At 44.5% G+C, this 21,849-nt stretch overlaps 1 protein-coding gene across 1 annotated transcript in view; it reads right to left on the bottom strand.

The window, feature by feature from the left end:
* The window catches only part of LOC141105647 (alpha-2-macroglobulin-like), a 232,651-nt gene that overhangs the window by 63,451 nt on the left and 147,351 nt on the right, over positions 1-21,849 (bottom strand). Inside the window, exons 20-22 of the mRNA XM_073595623.1 lie at positions 18,989-19,115; positions 18,546-18,667; positions 2,718-2,778 (exon numbers count right to left, since the gene is read on the bottom strand). Of these exons, the coding sequence (XP_073451724.1) occupies positions 2,718-2,778; positions 18,546-18,667; positions 18,989-19,115 (310 nt within the window). The remainder of the gene's footprint in view (positions 1-2,717; positions 2,779-18,545; positions 18,668-18,988; positions 19,116-21,849) is intronic.

The raw sequence follows: 21,849 nt of genomic DNA, 5'->3' as shown, positions 1-21,849 counted from the left end.
TGAAAAGTTTTCGAATCAATTTCGAATAGTTTTCCAATTTCCAAAGAGTATAAAATAGAATAGAAAATAAAGGAATAGAAAAGAAAAAGAAAAAAAAATATATATATATACCGTATTTATCAGCATATATCACGTGCCAGTGTATAACACACACCTCAAGTTTAGGAGGGAAGTTTAATTAAAAAAACTTTTAGGAGGGAAGTTTAAGGAAAAAAAACTTACATTTTAAATGCCCATCAATGCAACCTTATCAGTGTCCATCTGCAGCCTTGCCCATCATTGCAGAATGATCAGTGTCCATCTGCAGCCTTGCCCAGTGTCCATCTGCAGCCTTCCCCATCATTGCAGCCTTGCCCAGTGTCCATCTGCAGCCTTGCCCAAGTGTCCATCTGCAGCCTTACTCAGTGTCCATCTGCAGCCTTTCCCAAATGTCCATCTGCAGCCTTGCCCAAAATTGCAGCATAATCTTTTAAATTATTGCGCCGCTGAGATAGACAGAGCCGGATGTTCTGTGTATTCAGCTCCTCTCGTCTCGCAGTCTTGCCCAGTCCCACCCCTTGGCCTGGCTCCTATGATGGACACAACACTGGTCCAATGGCAGGACGTAAAGGCTAGGAGGCGGGACTGGGCGTGACTGCGAGCTGAGCCAAGCCTAACCGAGTACACAGTACACACACTATTTTGGTGGCGCTCATTCCCTCCTTACCCTCCGAGACAGTGGTTCGGCGTATAACACGCACCCGCAATTTTCCCCTGATTTTAAGGGAAAAAAGGGCATGTTATACGCCGATTGATGCGGTATATATATATATATATATATATATATATATATATATATATATATATACAGTGGGGCAAAAAGGTATTTAGTCAGCCACCAATTGTGTAAAGTTCTCCCACTTAAAAAGATGAGAGAGGCCTGTAATTGTCATTATAAGTATACCTCAACTATGAGAGACAAAATGTGGAAACAAATCCAGACAATCACATTGTCTGATTTTTGAAAGAATTTATTTGCAAATTATGGTGGAAAATAAGTATTTGGTCACCTACAAACAAGCAAGATTTCTGGCTCTCACAGACCTGTATCTTCTTCTTTAAGAGGCTCCTCTGTCCTTCACTCATTACCTGTATTAATGGCACCTGTTTGAACTTGTTATCAGTATAAAAGACACCTGTCCACAACCTCAAATAGTCACACTCCAAACTCCACTATGGTGAAGACCAAAGAGCTGTCAAAGGACACCAGAAACAAAATTGTAGACCTGCACCAGGCTGGGAAGACTGAATCTGCAATAGGCAAGCAGCTTGGTGTGAAGAAATCAACTGTAAGAGTAATAATTAGAAAAAGGAAGACATACAAGACCACTGATAATCTCCCTCGATCTGGGGCTCCACGCAAGATCTCACTCCGTGGGGTCAAAATGATCACAAGTACGGTGAGCAAAAATCCCAGAACCAAACGGGGGGACCTAGTGAATGACCTGCAGAGAGCTGGAACCATCATAACAAAGGCTACCATCAGTAACACACTACGCCGCCAGGGAATCAGATCCTGCAGTGCCAGACGTGTCCCCCTGCTTAAGCCAGTACATGTCTGGGCCCGTCTGTGGTTTGCTAGAGTGCATTTGGATGATCTAGAAGAGGATTGGGAGAATGTCATTTGGTCAGATGAAACCAAAGTAGAACTGTTTGGTAGAAACACAACTTGTCGTGTTTGGAGGAGAGAGAATGCTGAGTTGCAACCAAAGAACACCATACCTACTGTGAAGCATGGGGGTGGCAACATCATGCTTTGGGGCTGTTTCTCTGCAAAGGGAACAGGACGACTGATCCGTGTACATGAAAGAATCAATGGGGCCATGTATCATGAGATTTTGAGTGCAAACCTCCTCCCATCAGCAAGGCATTGAAGATGAAACGTGGCTGGGTCTTTCAGCATGACAATGATCCCAAACACACCGCCCGGGCAATGAAGGAGTGGCTTCGTAAGAAGCATTTCAAGGTCCTGGAGTGGCCTAGCCAGTCTCCAGATCTCAACCCCATAGAAAACCTCTGGAGGGAGTTGAAAGTCCGTGTTGCCCAGCGACAGCCCCAAAACATCACTGCTCTAGAGGAGATCTGCATGGAGGAATGGGCCAACATACCAGCAACAGTGTGTGACAACCTTGTGAAGACTTACAGAAAATGTTTGACCTCTGTCATTGCCAACAAAGAATATATAACAAAGTATTGAGATGAATTTTTGATATTGACCAAATATTTATTTTCCACCATAATTTGCAAATAAATTCTTTCAAAAATCAGACAATGTGATTGTCTGGATTTGTTTCCACATTTTGTCTCTCATAGTTGAGGTATACCTATGATGACAATTACAGGCCTCTCTCATCTTTTTACGTGGGAGAACTTGCACAATTGGTGGCTGACTAAATACTTTTTGCCCCACTGTATATAAATATATTCTATTCTATTCCTTTATTTTCTATTTTATTCTCTTTGGAAATTGGAAAGCTATTCGAATTCTAATTTGAAAACTATTCACATTTTTTTAGTTATTTTGGATTTGTTTAAACTCGGTACTATTCTAATTCTAATTTTAATTCAGAACAAAATTAACCGCACATGTCTAGTTCCCAGCTAGGTTAGTTTAGGAGGTTAAAATACAGTAAGCCCAGGATACAATTGGTCTCTGTTTTCCATACTTATCACCTCACCTTCTCCCTCCTTGATGCAGAGCAAAGAGCTGTGTGATTTCTCCACCAGGATTCCTCCGGGCTGTCAATAGAAATAAGACAGAGAGATTACAAGCTAAGAACACACGGTGATACCATTGCCAGTGCACATGCTGCTGCTGAACAGAAGGTGTGTAAGTTCACCTTAAATTTCAATGTTATATTTTCTACTGTTGTTGGGGTTATTTTAAAGTATTTTGAAAGATAGGTGCAACATATGCCAATCATTTAATCATAGATCAAAAACGAAACCCAACAAGCTATCCCTTACTTCTATGGTTCTTTTGTCCATCAGTCATTTGCAATGGATTCCGATTTCCTTGTATATCCAGGTTTACTGAAGAGTAGACCTGGATACACAAGGAAGGATCTCATTTTAAGTAAACAGTTAGACAGAACTAGATCAGGGCATGTGGCCTAAGGAATAGTAATAGCCACCCACCCCACAATTCCTCTAACTGACAATAATAAGTGTAGTGCTTACCCCCGAAGGGGCTGCTGAGAATGAACCCAGGTCGCCCAGTAGAGTACAGAGGCTCCCAGTCACATGCACAGATCCACAAACACTGATAATTCAGGCTCAGTCTAGGGCAAGGGTCTCAAACTGGTGGCCCTCCAGCTGTTGCAAAACTACAAGTCCCATCATGCCTCAGCCTGTGGGAGTCATGCTTGCAACTGTCAGCCTTGCAATGCATCATGGGATTTGCAGTTTCACAACAGCTGGAGGGACACCAGTTTGAGACCCCTGGTCTAGGGGATGTGTTTTTAGTATTTATTGCTGATGAACTTTACCAGGAGAAGAGGTCACAGGATACTCCAAAATAAATAATGGAAAGACAAACTTCTCATTAATCTTTGAATAGTAGCCTTTTCTGGAGATAATAGGGAATGGGCAGGATATCAAGAACCCTATAGTAGCAAGTCCCAGTCCCATATAACAGCTTCTAGCACTTGCACAACTAATAGTCCACAGCAAGGTCTTTACTTGCAGTATTCCGGGAGCTGGCTGCCACCCAGCATCCACAGGCAGACCCTCAGTGAGGGAAATAAAAAGATTCTTTTCCAGACCAGGATTTCAGAACAATGCTCTCCAGCAAATATAATCCTCTAGCAATCTTTGCCAGGTCCTCAGTCCAGCTTCTGCCAAGACCCAGACTGCAATCTCTTGCCTCAGTAGCTCTCTCTTCCAGGGGCATCAGCCCCCCCAAGAGCCTGGAACCCTACTTAGAGAGGAAAGAACCCTCTGCTCAGGTCCTCCTGCACATTTATCACCTCACCAGCCACCTTGTGGATGCCCCCTTCGAGGGATTGGCTGGGGCACGATAAATATTCAACTGAGAATCTGAATCTCCCTGCCCTATGCTCTGGAAATGTTTTTTAGAGGCAGGTGGAGGAATCAAACTCTCAGTTTAGGAAACCCTGAACAAACAAAACCAATAAGACAAAAACAGAATGGCGCATGAGAGGGTACTGAAACACACTGATAACACAACTAAAAGTCTATAAAGTCCAGGAAGTATACGTATGCGGCATTAGTGGCAGCTCACTTGAGAGAGAAGCAATCTCTGGAAGAATAATGGGAGAAAAACAAGGTGCGCCAAAAAATAAGTGCAGCAGAAGACCAAGAAAAACCAATATATCAATGATCCACTCACTACAGTGAAACTAAAAACTAAATTTAGCCTAGCAGCCCAACTAGAGGAAGGTGCTACATAAGGATTAATATAGGCACAGAACAGCCGCTCCTTTTGCATAGTTTATAGTGGCATGGTCTTTTTTCCAAGTAGACACCAAATGTTACATAAATCATCTGCCCTTACTCAAGATGGTCGTGACTATAAATGCTAGCGGAGAGTTTTTCAAAGTGATTTCTAAACAGAATAAATCATGGAGACATGGAGTATAGATGGGAGGGTTGCTCCAGGGCTTAGTAAATGAGGTAAAGCTTCACTTTACAAAGAATACCCAATAACGTGCAAGGAAAAAAATAATGCTTTTTTGCTGGCACATAATTAGATGGTAAAAGTCAGCAGAGCTTACTGGAGCAGCTGCTCTTAGAGAGTGCAACTACACTTTGCAAAGTGCACAGTCTATTTTCCTTTAGTAAATCAACCCAACTGTATTGTAAAAAGGCAAAAGAACATCTCCTGTCTGCAGAAAAGGAGGGCTCACACTTATCTATATGCCCTCTGTGAACATCTCCCTCTTTGCTCTCTTCCACAGTGTTGCACTCTACCGTCACTGCTCTCCTATGCAAAAAATACCTCCAATTCTGTCACCATTATTTAAAGTTTCTTCAACACAGTTACATAGTTACATAGTAGGTGAGGTTAAAAAAGGACACAAGTCCATCAAGTCCAACCTGTGTGTGTGATTATATGTCAGTATTACATTGTATATCCCTGTATGTTATGGTCATTCAGGTGCTTATCTAATAGTTTTTTGAAACTATCAATGCTCACTGCTGAGACCACGGCCTGTGGAAGGGAATTCCACATCCTTGCTGCTCTTACAGTAAAGAACCCTCTACGTAGTTTAAGGTTAAACCTCTTTTCTTCTAATTATAATGAGTGGCCACGAGTCTTGTTAAACTCCCTTCCGTGAAAAAGTTTTATCCCTATTGTGGGGTCACCAGTACGGTATTTGTAAATTGAAATCATATCCCCTCTCAAGCGTCTCTTCTCCAGAGAGAATAAGTTCAGTGCTTACAACCTTTCCTCATATAACTAATATCCTCCAGACACTTTATTAGCTTTGTTGCCCTTCTTTGTACTCACTACATTTCCTGTACATCCTCCCTGAAGACTTGTGCTCAGATCTGGACAGCATACTCCAGGTGCGGCCAGACCAGAGTCTTGTAGAGCGGGAGAATTATTATTATTATTTTATCTCTGGAGTTAATCCCCTTTTTAATTCATGCCAATATTCTGTTTGCTTTGTTAGCAGCAGCTTGGCATTGCATGCCATTGCTGAGCCTATCATCTACTAGGACCCCCAGGTCCTTTTCCATCCTAGATTCCCCCAGAGGTTCTCCCCCCAGTGTATAGATTGCATTCATATTTTTGACACTCAAATGCATTATTTTCCATTTTTCTACATTAAACCTCATTTGCCATGTAGTTGCCCGCCCCATTAGTTTGTTCAGATCTTTTTGCAAGGTTTCCACATCCTGCGGAGAAGTTATTATTACATCCTCAGAGACTACAAAACACTTATCTCTCTCTTCTCTTTTCATCACTACACTGCCCTTTGCTACCTTCTCTTTCCCTGTTCTCCTTAGCAATGTTAAAGGAGTGAGAATCAAGCATGGCTGCTCCATCCCCATACCTTTGCTCTCATTGGAGTCCACAACCTCTAGAGCAGCTTTCTTGATACTGTATGTGTGGCCACTAAGGATGAGCCAAACACCCCCCCCCCGGTTCGGTTCGCACCAGAAGCTGCAAACGGACCGAAAATTTGCACAAACGTTAGAACCCCATTGAAGTCTATGGGACTCGAGCGTTCAAAATCAAAAGTGCTAATTTTAAAGGCTAATTTGCATGATATTGTCCTAAAAAGGGTTTGGGGGCCCGGGTCCTGCCCCAGGGGACTTGTAAAAAAAAGTTTTAAAAACGGCCGTTTTTTCGGGAGCAGTGATTTTAATGATGCTTAACCTCTTCAGATCCACGCTATTGTCAAATGATGGCAACAGCGCGGATCTACATTGCCGGGACTACGTCTATTGACGTCGTCCCATGCACGAGCGGCCTTACGGCACGCTCGGTGATCAGCGAGTCTATGAGACTCGCCTGATCACAGATCAGAGTAAGGGGTCGGTCCTGATCCCTTACCACATGATCAGCTGTCAGCCAATGACAGCTGATCATGTGATGTAAACAGAGCCGGTAATCGGCTATTTTTCCTCCTCGCGCTGACAGCGTGAGGAGGAAAAAAAAACCCGATCACCGGCGGCCGTGAGAGGGACATCAGTCCCGATCACGGTGATCATCTGCCCCCTGCCAGTGACACAGCAATAGGCAGCAGTGCCACCTACCAGTGCCCACCAGCGTCACCCATCAGTGCCCACAGTGCCATCCATCAGTGCCATCTATCAGTGCCATCCATCAGTGCCCACAGTGCCACCCATCAGTGCCCACAGTGCCACCCATCAGTGTCACCCATCAGCACCCACAGTGCCACCCATCAGCGCCCACATCAGTGCAACAACAGTGCTGCACATCAGTGCCACCTATCAGTGCCCATCAGTGTCACCTACCAGTGCCCATAAGTGCCCATCAGTGCTGCCCATTAGTGCCATCCATCAGTGCTGCCCATCAGTGCCCCCCATCAGTGGTACCTATCAGTGCCCATCAGTGCCACCCATCAGTGGCCATCAGTGCCGCCTTATCTGTGCCCATCAGTACCGTCTTATCTGTACCCATCAGTGCTGCCTTAACTGTGCCTATCAGTGCCACCTTAACTGTGCCTATCAGTGCCGCCTTAACTGTGCCTATCCATGCCCATCAGTGCAGCCTATCAGTGCCCACCAGTGTCGCCTCATCAGCGCATATCAATGAAGGAGAAAAATTACCTGTTTGCAAAATTTTATAACAAACTATGAAACATGATTTTTTTTTTTTCTAAATTTTCCATCTTTTTTTGTTTGTTTAGCAAAAAATAAAAATCCCAGCTGTGATTAAATACCACCAAAAGAAAGCTCTATTTGTGGGAAAAAAATGATAAAAATTTCATTTGGGTATAGTGTTGTATGATTGCGCAATTGTCATTCAAAGTGCGACAGCGCTGAAAGCTGAAAATTGGTCTGGGCAGGAGGGGGGTTTAAGTGCCCAGTAAGCAAATGGTTAAAGTGAAAAAAAGTGAAATATTCCTTTAAATATCGAACCTGGGGGGTGTCTATAGTATGCCTGTAAAGTGGCACATGTTTCCCGTGCTTAGAACAGTCACTGCACAAAATGAAATTTTTAAAGGAATAAAAGTAATTTTCACACTGTGGCGGGGGGTGGCGTCGGCGGTAAAGCACCGCTATTGTAAGCAGCGCTTTTCCGTCGGTATTTGGTCGCTAGCGGGGTGGTTTTACCCCCTGCTAGAGGCAGAGAAAGGGTTAAAAAGCCACGCTGTCCCATTTATTTCAATGGGCAGGAGCGGTGAAGGCGCGGTATACACTCCGCTCCTTCATTGCTCCAAAGATGCTGCTAGCAGGACTTTTTTTCCCATCCTGCTAGCGCATCGCTCCAGTGTGAAAGCCCTGAATCAAAGCAGGGGCACTTTTGGGTCGGTTTGCAGGCGCTATTATTAGCGTAATAGCGCCTGCAAACCACCCCAGTGTGAAAGGACCCTTAAAACTGCTTGCGGCTTTAATGTAATGTTGGGTCCCGACAATATGGATGAAAATCAATGAGACTAACAGCATGGGTACCCCCCCAGTCCATTACCAGGCCCTTTGGGTCTTGTATGGATATTAAGGGGAACCCTGCACCCAAATTAAAAAAAGGAAAGGCGTGGGGCCCCCAGGCCCTATATACTCTGAACAGCAGTATACAGGTGGTGCAAACAAGACAGGGACTGTAGGTTTGTTGTTCAGTAGAATCTGTTTGTAATTTTGAACTGGTACATTTTTAAAGTGTAGCTCCAGTCAAAAAATCTATTTTTAAGCTTTTTGGAAAACATAGGGAAGAGTTATCACCCCTGTGACATTTGTTTTGCTGTCTGTGCTCCTCTTAAGAAGATTTCACCTCACTTTCTGTCAAAATGACAAATGTTTTTAGAAAATTTGGGGTATTTAATGAAGCAAGGATTGGTGATAAAGCATCAGTGGAAAAGAGAAACATTTTTCCCATATTAACTCTTACAGGAGAGAATTTCCCTTCCTAGAGGTAGATTTCATCTCACTTCCTTTTGTCTCCTTCCGTTTACAAGTGAGAGTCGTTTGTAAGTTGGATGTTTGAAAGTGGGGTCCTGCCCTATATACTCTGCAGAAGTTGGGGCCTTAGGTGTTGGTGTTGCCACAACACTGTAAGCCCTCACAGAGCCCTGCTGTGAAAAATTAGATCAAGAATTGTAATAACATTGTCCTGTTGAACAGGGGCAGAAAAATTGGGCCTTTGGTGATTGGGGTGGTGCTGGTGCCACAACACTGTAAGTCCTCACAGTTACTCTTGGTGGGCTCCGGAACAGGCCCTACTGTGAAATATTAGATCAAGAATTGTAATTACATGTCCCTATTGAACAGGGACAGAAAAATTGGGCCTTAGGCTTTGGTGGTGGTGCCACAACACTGCAACGCCTCATAGATACTCTAGTTGGAGTGCAGGAACGAGCCCTGCTGCAAAGAATTACATCAAAAATTGTAATTACACGCCCCTGTTAAACAGGGGCTGAAAAATTGGACCTTAGCCACTGGTGGCGGCGCCCAGAAACAAAAATTTTCTTACGAGCTATCAGCATGATCATTGAGGAGGAAGGGGATAGTTACTCAGCATAACAGGATAGTCACTCAGCATCAGCATAGGCAGTCTTGAAGGGATCTGACATTTCAAAAAATGTATTCGGTTACATCAGCATCAGGTGCTTGGTATCTGGTGGTGATCCAAGGCTGATTCATTTTATGAAGGTCAGTCGATCGACCGAGTCGGTGGACAGGCGCACCCTGTGATCAGTTACAAAGCCTCCAGCAGGACTGAATGTGCGTTCCGAAAGAGCACTGGATGCAGGACAGGCCAGTAGCTCAATTGCATATTGTGCAAGCTCTGGCCAGTGATCCATCCTCAAGACCCAGTAACCCAGAGGATTTTCGGTGGGAAAGGTGTCCAAGTCTGATCTTGCCCCTAGGTATTCCTGCACCATGTAAAACAGACGCTGGCAATGGTTGCTGGAACTGATCATACCTTGGGGCTGCGGACCAAAAAATTGTCTGAACGCATCAGTCAGACGGCCACCTTCTCCACCGCTCCTTCCTTGACTGACCGAAGCCTCAGCAACACGTTGTCCAGAAACAGGAGTTTGTAACCTCCCAGTCTCTGGGAACGTGTCGCACAGACCTTTCTGCAAGGCCTCCCAAAGATGTTTCATCCTCTGCTCCCTCTGTGATGGCAAGATAAGATCTGCAACCTTACTCTTGTAATGTGGATCAAGGAAGGTTGCCAGCCAGCAACGATCCCTCTCCTTGATACCACGAATACGAGGATCCTTCCGCAGGCTTTGCAGGATCAGGGAGGCCATGCAGCGTAGGTTTGCTGAGGCATTCAGTCCGGAGACCTCTGGGTAACTAAGGACGACATGATGCGCAACCACCTACTCCCAGCCACGTACAAGTCCATGGGTTTCTTGGGACTGTAAATGATCCCTTAAAGACTGCTGCTGATGCTGAGTGCCAGGCTCCATCTTCATGATGACACAATCCTCCTCCTCCTCGTCCTCTTCCTGTGTGATCGGCGGACACGCAGGAACACTGTCTGGATAAAGGGGGCCATGAGAGCTAAGGAAGTCCTCCTCTTCCTGCCTCTGTTCTGCCTCAAGTGCCCTGTCCATTATTTCACGCAGAGTGTGCTCCAACAGGTGGACAAGGGAGACAGTGTCACTGATGCATGCACTGTCACTGCTCACCATCCTTGTGGCCTCCTCAAATGGTAACAGGACAGTGCATGCATCCCTGATCATGGCCCACCGGCGTTGGGAAAAAAAACAAGCTCCCCTGACCCTGTCCTGGTGCCATAGTCGCACAGGTACTCATTGATGGCCCTCTGCTGCCTGTGCAGCTGCTTCAGCATGGCCAACGTTGAGTTCCACCTGGTGGGCATGTCACAGATTAGGCGGTTCTTGGGCAGGTTAAATTCCTTTTGGAGGTCTGCCAGCTTAGCACTGGCATTATATGACCGGTGGACATGCACACAGACTTTCCTGGCCTGCCTCAGGACACCCTGTAAGCCCGGGTACCTGCCCAAGAACTGCTGCACCGCCAAGTTAAAGACGTGAGCCAAACAGGGCACATGGGTCAGTTGTCCCTGTCGGAGGGTGGAGAGGAGGTTGGTGCCATTGTTGCAAACCACCATTCCTGGCATAAGTTGGCGCGGCGTCAACCACCTCTGAACCTGCCCCTGCAGAGCTGATATAATCTCTGCCTCAGTGTGGCTCCTGTCTCCCAGTGAGGCCTGCGTACTTGCGTAGCCCCTTGAACACCTACAGAGCACCGCTGGTTCCAAGGACAAAGCACAGGAAGAGGCCATGGAGGAAAAAGAAGAGGAGGGGGTGGAGGAGAGAGGTGTGTCAGAATCAGCAGTAGTGGCATTTTGGAGGCGTGGCGGCGGAACAACCTCCAACACTACTGCACCTTGTCCTGCATCCTTCCCAGCTGCCAGCAGAGTCACCCAATGCGCCTTGAAACTTAGGTAACGTCCCTGTCCATGCCTGCTGGACCATGAGTCAGCGGTTAATATGCACCTTACTGCTGTCCGCCCTGTCCAGCGAGGCCAAGACATTGCCTTCACATGCCGGTAGAGAGCCGGAATCGCCTTCCATGATAAAAAGTGGCGTTCGGGAACCTGACACTGAGGAACCGCACATTCCACAAACTCACGGAAAGGGGCAGAGTCTACCAACTGAAAAGGTAGCAGTTAAAGTGCTAGCAGTTTTGCCAAGCTAGCATTCAACCGCTGGGCATGTGGATGGCTGGGAACGAACTTCTTTCTGCGGTGCAGCAGCTGGGGCAGGGAAATTTGCCTGGTACAATCTGACGTCGGTGTACCGATAATAGATTGCCCGCAAGTATTTGGCTGTGACACACCTAATTCTACACCTATATTCCTCTCAGTGTAGGTCTCAGAGAGTCCTCTTTGTTCTTTGGTGTGGGTCTTTTAGGTACGCTTGCCAATGAACTGCATGGCAGGTCAACATATTTCTGGTCAAGCATGTGGTGCCCAAGCAGGAGATGTTTTGGCCACGCGAGATACGCTTGAGACATATTTTGCAAATAGCAGTGGTACGATCTGATGCCCTCGTCTCAAAAAAGGCCCACACCAAAGAACGTTTGGAATAAAGCGCAGAGACAGCAGCGCCCTGCACATGCGGAGCTCTGCGGTGTGATGCAGTCAGTGTGCTGCCCTTAGGCTGGCCCCTGGAGGGCATCCTGCCTCATTGGTGATGTGCCTCCTCCTCCTCCTCTCTCCTATCAGGCACCCACGTGGAGTCAGTGACCTCATCATCCCCTCCCTCCTCATCACTGGAACAAACCTGGCATTATGCTGCAGCAGGGGGAACATGACTGCCAGATTGCTGTCCTTCTTGGGCACCCCCTCTGTCTGGGCTCACGTTACTGCCTTCCTCTAGCTGAGTACCATCATTGGAGCCTTCAAAACCCTGGGCATCCTCCTGGAGCATGTACCCAACACTGTGGTCAAACAGTTCGAGGGACTCCTCAGGAGGACATGGTGGGGCTAGGGAAGGAGTCAATGATGGCATTGAGCCCGAGGGAAGAGGCCGCGTTGGCAGCTGCTTTGCCAGACAAAGTACACTGAGCCTGGGTGAGAGAGGATGAGGAGGGTGAGGACGGCTTGGTCATCCACTTGACCAAGTCTTCCGCATGTTGCGGCTCAACGTGGCCAGTTGCCGAAAAAAAGGCCAAGTGGGTCCCACGGCCACGTGCTAATGAGGATGCATCGTGTCCACGACCAGCACTGTTGCCTCTAGACACAGAGCCTGCTTGCCCTCATTTATTGGATTGTGACTGTCTGCCTCTCCTTGTTGGCCTTTCAGACATTCTATTGGCCTGCAGTGAGATGTAGCTGCACAAAACTGGGATGTATATATATAACGATTATACTGCAGCTAGCAGAATCAACTGCCTGCCTGTAGTATTATTAGTATGAGAACACCTGCACCTGTCTTGAGGTAGCTATACTGTAGGTGCAACTGTGCAGGATACACAGTACAGTAACTGGAAATACTTCAAAGAGCCTACACAAGCACTTGGCTTCAGATAGCTAAACTGTAGGTGCAACTGTGCAGGGTACACAGTACAGTAACTGTAATTACGTCAAGAGCCTATACAAGCACCTGTCTTCAGGTAGCTATACTGTAGGTGCAACTGTGCAGAATACACAGTACAGTAACTGAAAATGCGTCAAGAGTCAACACAAGCACCTGGCTTCAGGTAGCTATACTGTAGGTGCAACTGTGCAGGGTACACAGTACAGTAACTGGAAATATTCCAAAGAGCCTACACAAGCACCTGGCTTCAGGTAGCTATACTGTACGTGCAACTATGCAGGGTACACAGTACAGTATCTGGAAATACTTCAAAGAGCCTACACAAGCACCTGGCTTCAGGTAGCTATACTGTAGGTGCAACTGTGCAGGGTACACAGTACAGTAACTGGAAATATGTCAAGACGTTCACACAAGCGCCTGGCTTCAGGTAGCTATAATGTAGGTGCAACTGTGCAGGGTACACAGTACAGTAACTGGAAATATGTCAAGAGCCAACACAAGCACCTGGCTTCAAATAGCTATACTGTAGGTGCAACTGTGCAGGGTACACAGTACAGTAACTGAAAATACTTCAAAGAGCCTACACAAGAACCTGGCTTCAGGTAGCTATACTGTAGGTGCAACTGTGCAGGGTACACAGTACAGTAACTGGAAATACTTTAAAGAGCCTACACAAGCACCTGGCTTCAGGTAGCTATACTGTTGGTGAAACTGTGCAGGATACACAGTAGAATAAACTGGAAATACATCAAGAGCCTACACAAGCACCTGGCTTCAGGTAGCTATACTGTAGGTGCAACTGTGCAGGGTACGCAGTAGACTAACTGGAAATACGTCAAGAGCCTACACAAGCACCTGGCTTCAGGTAACTATACTGTAGGTGCAACTGTGCAGAGTAAACAGTATAGTAACTGGAAATACATCAAGAGCCAACATAATCTCCTGACTTCAGGTAGCTATACTGTAGGTGCAACTGTGCAGGGTACACAGTACAGTAACTGGAAATACTTCAAAGAGCCTACACAAGCACCTGGCTTCAGGTAGCTATATTGTAGGTGCAACTGTGCAGGGTACACAGTACAGTAACTGGAAATACTTCAAAGAGCCTACTCAAGCACCTGGCTTCAGGTAGCTATACTGTAGGTGCAACTGTGCAGAGTACACAGTACAGTAACTGGAAATACTTCAAAGAGCCTACACAAGCACCTGGTTGCAGGTAGCTATACTGTAGGTGCAACTGTGCAGGGTACACAGTACAGTAACTGGAAATATACGTCAAGAGCCAACACAAGCACCTGGCTTCAAGTAACTATACTGTAGGTGCAACTGTGCAGAATACACAGTACAGTAACTGGAAATGCGTCAAGAGCCAACACAAGCACCTGGCTTCAGGTAGCTATACTGTAGGTGCAACTGTGCAGGGTACACAGTACAGTAACTGGAAATACTTCAAATAGCCTACACAAGCACCTGGCTTCAGGTAGCTGTACTGTAGGTGCAACTGTGCAGAGTACACAATACAGTAACTGGAAATACTTCAAAGAGCCTACACAAGCACCTGGCTTCAGGTAGCTATACTGTAGGTGCAACTGTGCAGGGTACACAGTACAGTAACTGGAAATATGTCAAGAGCCTACACAAGCACCTGGTTTCAGGTAGCTATACTGTAGGTGCAACTGTGCAGGGTACACAGTACAGTAACTGGAAATACGTCAAGAGCCTACACAAGCACCTGGCTTCAGGTAGCTATACTGTAGATGCAACTGTGCAGAGTACACAGTACAGTAACTGGAAATACTTTGAAGAGCCTACACAAGCACCTGGCTTCAGGTAGCTATACTGAAGGTGCAACTGTGCAGGGTACACAGTACAGTAACTGGAAATACTTCAAAGAGCCTACTCAAGCACCTGGCTTCAGGTAGCTATACTGTATGTGCAACTGTGCAGAGTACACAGTACAGTAACTGGAAATACTTTGAAGAGCCTACACAAGCACCTGGCTTTAGGTAGCTATACTGTAGGTGCAACTGTGCAGGGTACACAGTACAGTAACTGGAAATACTTCAAAGAGCCTACGCAAGCACCTGGCTTCAGTTAGCTATACTGTAGGTGCAACTGTGCAGGGTACACAGTACAGTAACTGGAAATACTTCAAAGAGCCTACACAAGTACCTGGTTGCAGGTAGCTATACTGTAGGTGCAACTGTGCAGGGTACACAGTACAGTAACTGGACATACTTCAAAGAGCCTACACAGGCACCTGGCTGTAGGTAGCTATACTGTAGGTGCAAATGTACAGGGTACACAGTACAGTAACTGGAAATACTGTAAAAACACCTGCCTGCCTGTCAGTATATTAGGAAGAGAAGAGCAGGATCTAGCTAAACTGAATACAGTGCATATATATATATATATATATATATATATATATACATATATATACAACACCTGGGATGCAAATCAATCAAATGACACTGTCTCTTAATGCCAGAACACAGTACACAGGGCAGACGTGCAGGCGGCATTATATAGTGTGGGGTGTGTACTAAACCCCCTGAGCCATAATTGGCCAAAGCCTCCTTGGCTTTGTCCAATTATGGCTCTCTGTACACACAGAGCTGTGACTGGCCAAGCATGCGGGTCATAGTGCAATGCCGCAGTGAATTATGGGCCGTGACACGCCACTCGAATTTGGCGCGATCGGCCCATATCGTTCGTAATTCGGCGAACGACCGAACACACGATGTTCGAGTCGAACATGCATTTGACTCGAACACGAAGATCATCCCTAGGGGCCACACATGCAATTTAGTGAATATTCATTAACAGAGCCAGCAGACACACAACACAATATAGTCAAAGACTAGAGCCATGATACAAGAGATGGTCAGAGACTGAACATTATATCGGAGGTGATCAGAGATTGCAGATACATTACAAGAGATGGTCAGAGATTACAGACAAGATACAAGGGATGATCAAAGATTGTGGGCTTGCTGCAGGGGACTGTCAAAGACTAGACATGTGCAATTCATTTTGTACCAAATTTGTTTTTTAACAAATTTCGACAAATTCGTTAATTCGGAAAAACATCCGAATTAACGAAAAACCTGTTTAACAATTTTTTCCAAATATTCATAAATTCATATATATTCGTAAATTCATAAATTCGTAAAATCTAAATTTGAGAATCCGAAGACCCGAAAATTTGAAAATCTGAAATAATAACTAAGTAATAAATTATAGGTATTGGAATTTCCTTTCAAATTTGGCTGTTCGAATGGAATGTAATGAATTAATAATATTAATAAATAACAATATTATTATTAATAATATTAATAATAATAATAATAATAATAATAATAATAATAATAATAATAATAACACAAACATATATATTTATTATTTATTATTTATTTGTTCTGTTCCAGTTGTTTAGATGTGGCATTCATTTCGTATCGTTTGTAACTTTGAATAAATTTGCATTTGTTACTAACAGCCAAATTTGAAAGGAAATTCCAATACCTATAATTTAATAGTTAGTAAATTAGTTAGTTAGTTAGTTAGTTAGTTAGTTAGTTAGTTAGTTAGTTAGTTAGTTAGTTAGTTAGTTAGTTAGTCTTTAGAATTTTCGGATTTTCGTTCTTACTTTTGGATTTTCGGATTTTTGAAGTTACGAATTTTCAAAATTATGAATTACAAATTGCAATTATAACGAGAGACCCGAAAAATTGTAAAAAAAACTCCCAAAAAACTAATAAAATGAAAATGAACACATTTTTCGGCTGTGCACATGTCTATCAAAGACTATGGACATTATATAGAAGTCATTGGAGACTAGGAGCTTGCTTCATAGGCTGGAGACGTTACATGAGGCAGATAAAAATCACTACTATAAAAGAGGTATAGGAAAACACAGATTAGTGTTTTCACACTGAGGACTGCACAAAAAGTATCAAAGAGCCACAGGTTGGGCACCAGGGCTCTGTCCAGAAAGAGAAGACTGTAGGCCACCCCACATGCAGTAAACAGAAAAAAAAGATCATAAGCACCAAGAGTAAACAGTTATATCAAATATACTCAGAGCATACACAGTCAAGTCATGAACAGTTGCACACATAAAGAATGCACAGGCACAGCGCACATGGAGTCCACAGAGCAGTGGCAGCCCGTCCATAGGGGGCGCACGGGCACCGCCCCCCCAATGCATGTGTCAGGCCCCCTAATCTACATGCGGGGTGCCAGATGCATGGATTTCAAAGGGGTTTCTTTTTTTTTGAAGCACATGATTACAGCCGGAGGCTCTAATTGGCTTCAGAAAAGGGTGGGCTCAGGGCGCAGAGCCCACCCACTTGTGTGACATTATTAATATTCGCTATTGTCTTCCTAAATCTCCTCCCGGCCAATCAGGAAGCAGTTCCTGAGACCCAATTGACCAATCGGGTCTCAGTCAGGACCCACTTCCTGTTTGGCCTGGAGGAGAAGCAAAGGCCCGGGAGCGAGGAGCTGCAGCCCGGATCCATGTCTGCCTGATCTGCCTCCTTTCTAAGGTAAGGAAGCCTCTGATCGCTGCCGTATTCCCATTAATCTCCCCCTGGGGGGTCATTGCATTCCCGTCCATCTCCCCCTGGGGTTGATCACCACATTCCCATCCGTCTCCCACTGGGAGGGATTGCTGCATTCCCATCTGTCTCCCACAGGGGGGGTTGGCGTTGTTTTGCCGCCCTCCCAAAATATTGAGCACCAGCCGTTACTGCCACAGAGCACACAGTTGAAAGCACACAGACAGGAAAAATAAAGACAGAGACATATGCAGTCAGAGCGCACACAGAAAATGCATAATACTCACACACTATCTTCATGATAATCCATAAAGCTTGATAGTTTTACCTTCAAATAGCTACCTACAGTAAAACCTTGGTTTGAGAGTAACTTGGTTTGAGAGAGTTTTGCAAGACAATCAAAGTATTTTAATAAATTTTGACTTGATATGCAAGCGATGTCTTGATATACAAGTAGCGTCACGTCACTGAGTATAAAACAGAACAGAGTCACCTCTAAGTGTAGCAATATGGTTACATTTGATAAAGGTACAACATTTAGCAACTCATATCATTGATGATTAAAACATGCACATTTAAGTATGCAGGCATCTGGGGTAAAGCTGTCCACATAGACCATCCTCCTCACCGCCATCAACATCATCCCTTCCACGCTGCGCTCCATGAGCAGTTCAAGCCTTGCTTTCAGATCGCTCTACTGCAGGGTAGTCTTCCCGGTCATGATTGTAGACTGACAGCGGTGAGAGCCGGCGGTGCAGGGGATGGTCTATGTGGACAGATTTACCCCAGATGCCTGCATACTTAGATGTGCCTCTTTTAATCATCAACCATGTGAGTTGCTAAATGTTGCACCTTCATTAAATGTAACCATATTGCTACACTTAGAGGCACCTCTCTTCTCTTTTATACTCTGTAGCTTCTGCTTCCATTTGTAAATGGACATTTTATGGTTACACAACCTCATTGCAATCACATTGCTATAATCTTTATATATGGACTATAAACTGAAGGACTTATGAATAAATAGTTGTGGAACAAACTGTCTGAGTTTACATTATTTCTTATGGGGAAATTTGCTTTGATATACGAGTGCTTTGGATTACAAGCATGTTTCCGGAACTAATTATGCTCGCAATCCAAGGTTTTACTATATTATCTTTCAAATGTAAATGTTTGCTTCCAAATGTGTGTATGATTCCTTTCAATAATCTAAACTAGGCCATGCTTCGAATATTCCTGTGATCTAGATCTGTACTTTCGCACTGACCTGCACAAGTAAGGGTTTCACAATGGTATCAGTGGCTCCTTGTTTGGGAATAAATGGGATCTCATTCTGGCACAGCTCTTCAGTGTTCACGGCCTTAGTCTGTACTGTGATATTTACTTCTCCTGGAAAAAGATGAGGTCACCATTAAATAAGGCTAGACAGTAAAGGTTTACTCTAAAATGAAAAGAAACAAGTTGGATCCCGTGGGCATCCTAAAAGTTTTCACTTTAGAAAAAAAAAAAGAAATCCGTCAGAATGTGTTTCATGCTCAGAGGTAGAATGCGTGAGCAGATAAAAGGTGAAAAAAAAAGGAAAATAGTAATTTGATATAATGATTAAAGTATCATTATACTAATGATTTGCTAATGAACATGTTGACCAGTTATCAACAATACCAGCAAAACAATAAATGTCTAATATCGTGTTCAAAAATCCCTTCTCACCCAGTTTGGTGGCCTTCAGGTTCCAGTAGAAGGTTTTGCTCTCGTCGGCACACAGGCAGCTGCTGTAGGTACAATCTGTACAAGGTGTCCGCTTCAACTCCACAGTGGGCCCCAGTGTGACTTTAATCTGTTAAAACAAGGTTAGTTAAAGTATATGTAAACCCTCACCTTGCAAAAGCAACCAATTCAGTTTAAAAGAAAAATGGAAGACAAAACGTTTGTGTATAGATCTAAAAAAAACAAATACCCTATAAACATGTTTTCCTCCCTTTTCACACTTTTTTCTGTTTTCAGCTGCATAAGAGCTGGGGGAGGAAAAACAGCAGCAGGAAGTAGAGGGGCTGGCAGGAACACTGGGAATGTTCACACAAAGGAAGCAATACAAAGAGAATAGGATACTTTGTTTCATACAAGGACATGGTACAGCAGGCACATGTAAGGAATATGAAATGTTGAATTTAAAGTCAAAGGTCTTAACCTAAAAGTCACATTAAGCCACATCCACAAGACTGATATATGATTAGAGTAAAGGCATACATTTAGCTACAGGCTTTAGAAAGGTCACTGACAGTGTCTGTATCAAAATCTATAGAACATAAGTTAGCAAGAGTGTGCAGAAAGTTTTGAAGTGTATCTAGTTGACTTTGAGGGAATTTTTTTTAAATAAAACTGGAGTTTCCCCTTTAGGGGTCAAGTTGATGGACTTTTCATTGTGTTCAAGTCGCTTTTCTATGACATACAAATCAACGTGAATGAAAACGCAATTCACCTCAATGCAAATTAGAAAAAAAATGTAATGCCGCGTCGGACTTTTCAGCTACAAAAGTCAGACGGACGTGGACGGACTAAGTCCGGCGGACAATCCGATCGTGTGTGGGCTTCCCCGGACTTTCAGCGGACTTTTCCAGCTGCAAATCTGACGGACTTTAGATTTGGAACATGCTTCAAATCTTTACGTCATAACTCCGCCAGACCCAGAAATCCACTCATCTGTATGCTAGTCCGACAGACAAAAACCCATGCTAGGGCAGCTATTGGCTACTGGCTATCAACTTCCTTATTTTGGTCCGGTGTACGTCATTACGTACGAATCCGTATGAAAAGTCCGACCATGTGTACGCGGCATAAGAAACTGAAAAGCATCTCAAAGCATCTTGGAAGTTCCTGAGCACACACTGCATTTGATATACTGTTGAGCCCGATGTCTGTCTATACAAGCCTTAAAGCTAGCCATAGGAATCAGAGGATGTCTAATGGTCTAGGCCAGGGGTCTCCAAACTACAGTATGGCCCTCCAGTTGTTCAGGAACTACAATTTTGCATAGTTGCATAGTTGGTGAGTAGGGATGAGCCGAACCTGCGAACGGACCGAAAATTCGCACGAACGTTAGAACCCCATTGACATCTATGGGACTTGAACGTTCGAAATCAGAAGTGCTCATTTTAAAGGCTAATTTGCATGTTATTGTCCTAAAAAGGGTTTGGGGACCCGGGCCCTGTCCTAGGGCACATTTATCAATGCAAAAAAACCTTTTAAAAACAGCCGTTTTTTCGGGAGCAGTGATTTTAATGATGCTTAAAGTAAAAAAAAGTGAAATATTCCTTTAAATATCATACCTGGGGGGTGTCAATAGTATGCCTGTAAAGTGGCGCGTGTTTCCTCTGCTTAGAACAGTCCCTGCACAAAATGTCATTTTTAATGGAAAAAAAGTCATTTAAAACTGCTTGCGGCATTATTGTAATGTCGGGTCCTGGCAATATGGATGAAAATCAGTGAGACAAACGGCATGGTGCCCCCCAGTCTATTACCAGGCCCTTTGGGTCTTGTATGGATATTAAGGGGAACCCCGCACCCAAATTAAAATAAGGAAAGGTGTGGGGCCACCAGGCCCTATATACTCTGAACAGCAGTATACAGGCGTTGCAAACAAGACAGGGACTGTAGTTTTGTTGTTAAGTAGAATCTGTTTGTAATTTTGAACGGGTACATTTTTAACGTGTTTAGCTCCAGCCAAAAAATCTTTTTTAAGCTTTTTGGAAAACATAGGGAAGGGTTATCACCCTGACATTTGTTTTGCTGTCTGTCCTCCTCTTCAGAAGATTTCACCTCACTTTTTGTCCCAATGACAAATGTTTTTGAAAAATTTGGGGTTTTTTGTGGAACAAGGATTGGAAAGCATCAGTGGAAAGGAGAAATGTTTTTCCCATATTAACTCTTACAGGAGATAATTTCCCTTCCTAGGGGTAGATTTCATCTCACTTCCTGTTGTCTCCTTCCGTTTGCAAGTAGGAGTCGTTTGTAAGTTAGATGTTTGAAAGTAGGGGCCTGCCCTATACACTCAGCAGAAATTTGGGCCTTAGGTGTTGTTGTGGCCACAACATTGTAAGCCCTCACAGGGCCCTGCTGTGAAATATTAGATCAAGAATTGTAATTACATGCCCCTGTTGAACAAGGACAAAATAATGGCCACCGCCCACACCCATAACTGGCCTTCACAGTAAGGAGCACATGGAGGGCGTATACATACAAGAAAAAGACAATTCCATAGCTCAACTCACCAACCAGTCTGCTGACCAACCAAATTTACCTGTCTAACCGTATGTTAAAAGCAGGGGTTTAGTTAGCACACATTTGCAAACGCATGTGAAAGCTGCAAGGCCTCGTCAAGGCACCCTGTATTACTTGCAGTCCTAACACTACAAAATTTATAAGTGTCTCCACAGTGGAAGCACATGCATTGAATGGATAGGTGTGAGACAGGTGAGCCAGGAGGCCGCCCTAGCCCCCTTAAAGGGACAGGAGAACACTGGACACCCAGCAAGAGCACAATGGCAGCAAAGGTGTCCAATGTCCCCGACCCA

This window comes from Aquarana catesbeiana, linkage group LG08 (genome assembly GCF_042186555.1).
Source record: "Aquarana catesbeiana isolate 2022-GZ linkage group LG08, ASM4218655v1, whole genome shotgun sequence".
NCBI classification, from domain to species: domain Eukaryota; kingdom Metazoa; phylum Chordata; class Amphibia; order Anura; family Ranidae; genus Aquarana; species Aquarana catesbeiana.
Note: the sequence above shows the minus strand (reverse complement) of the source record. Positions and strands in the feature narration are given on the sequence as shown.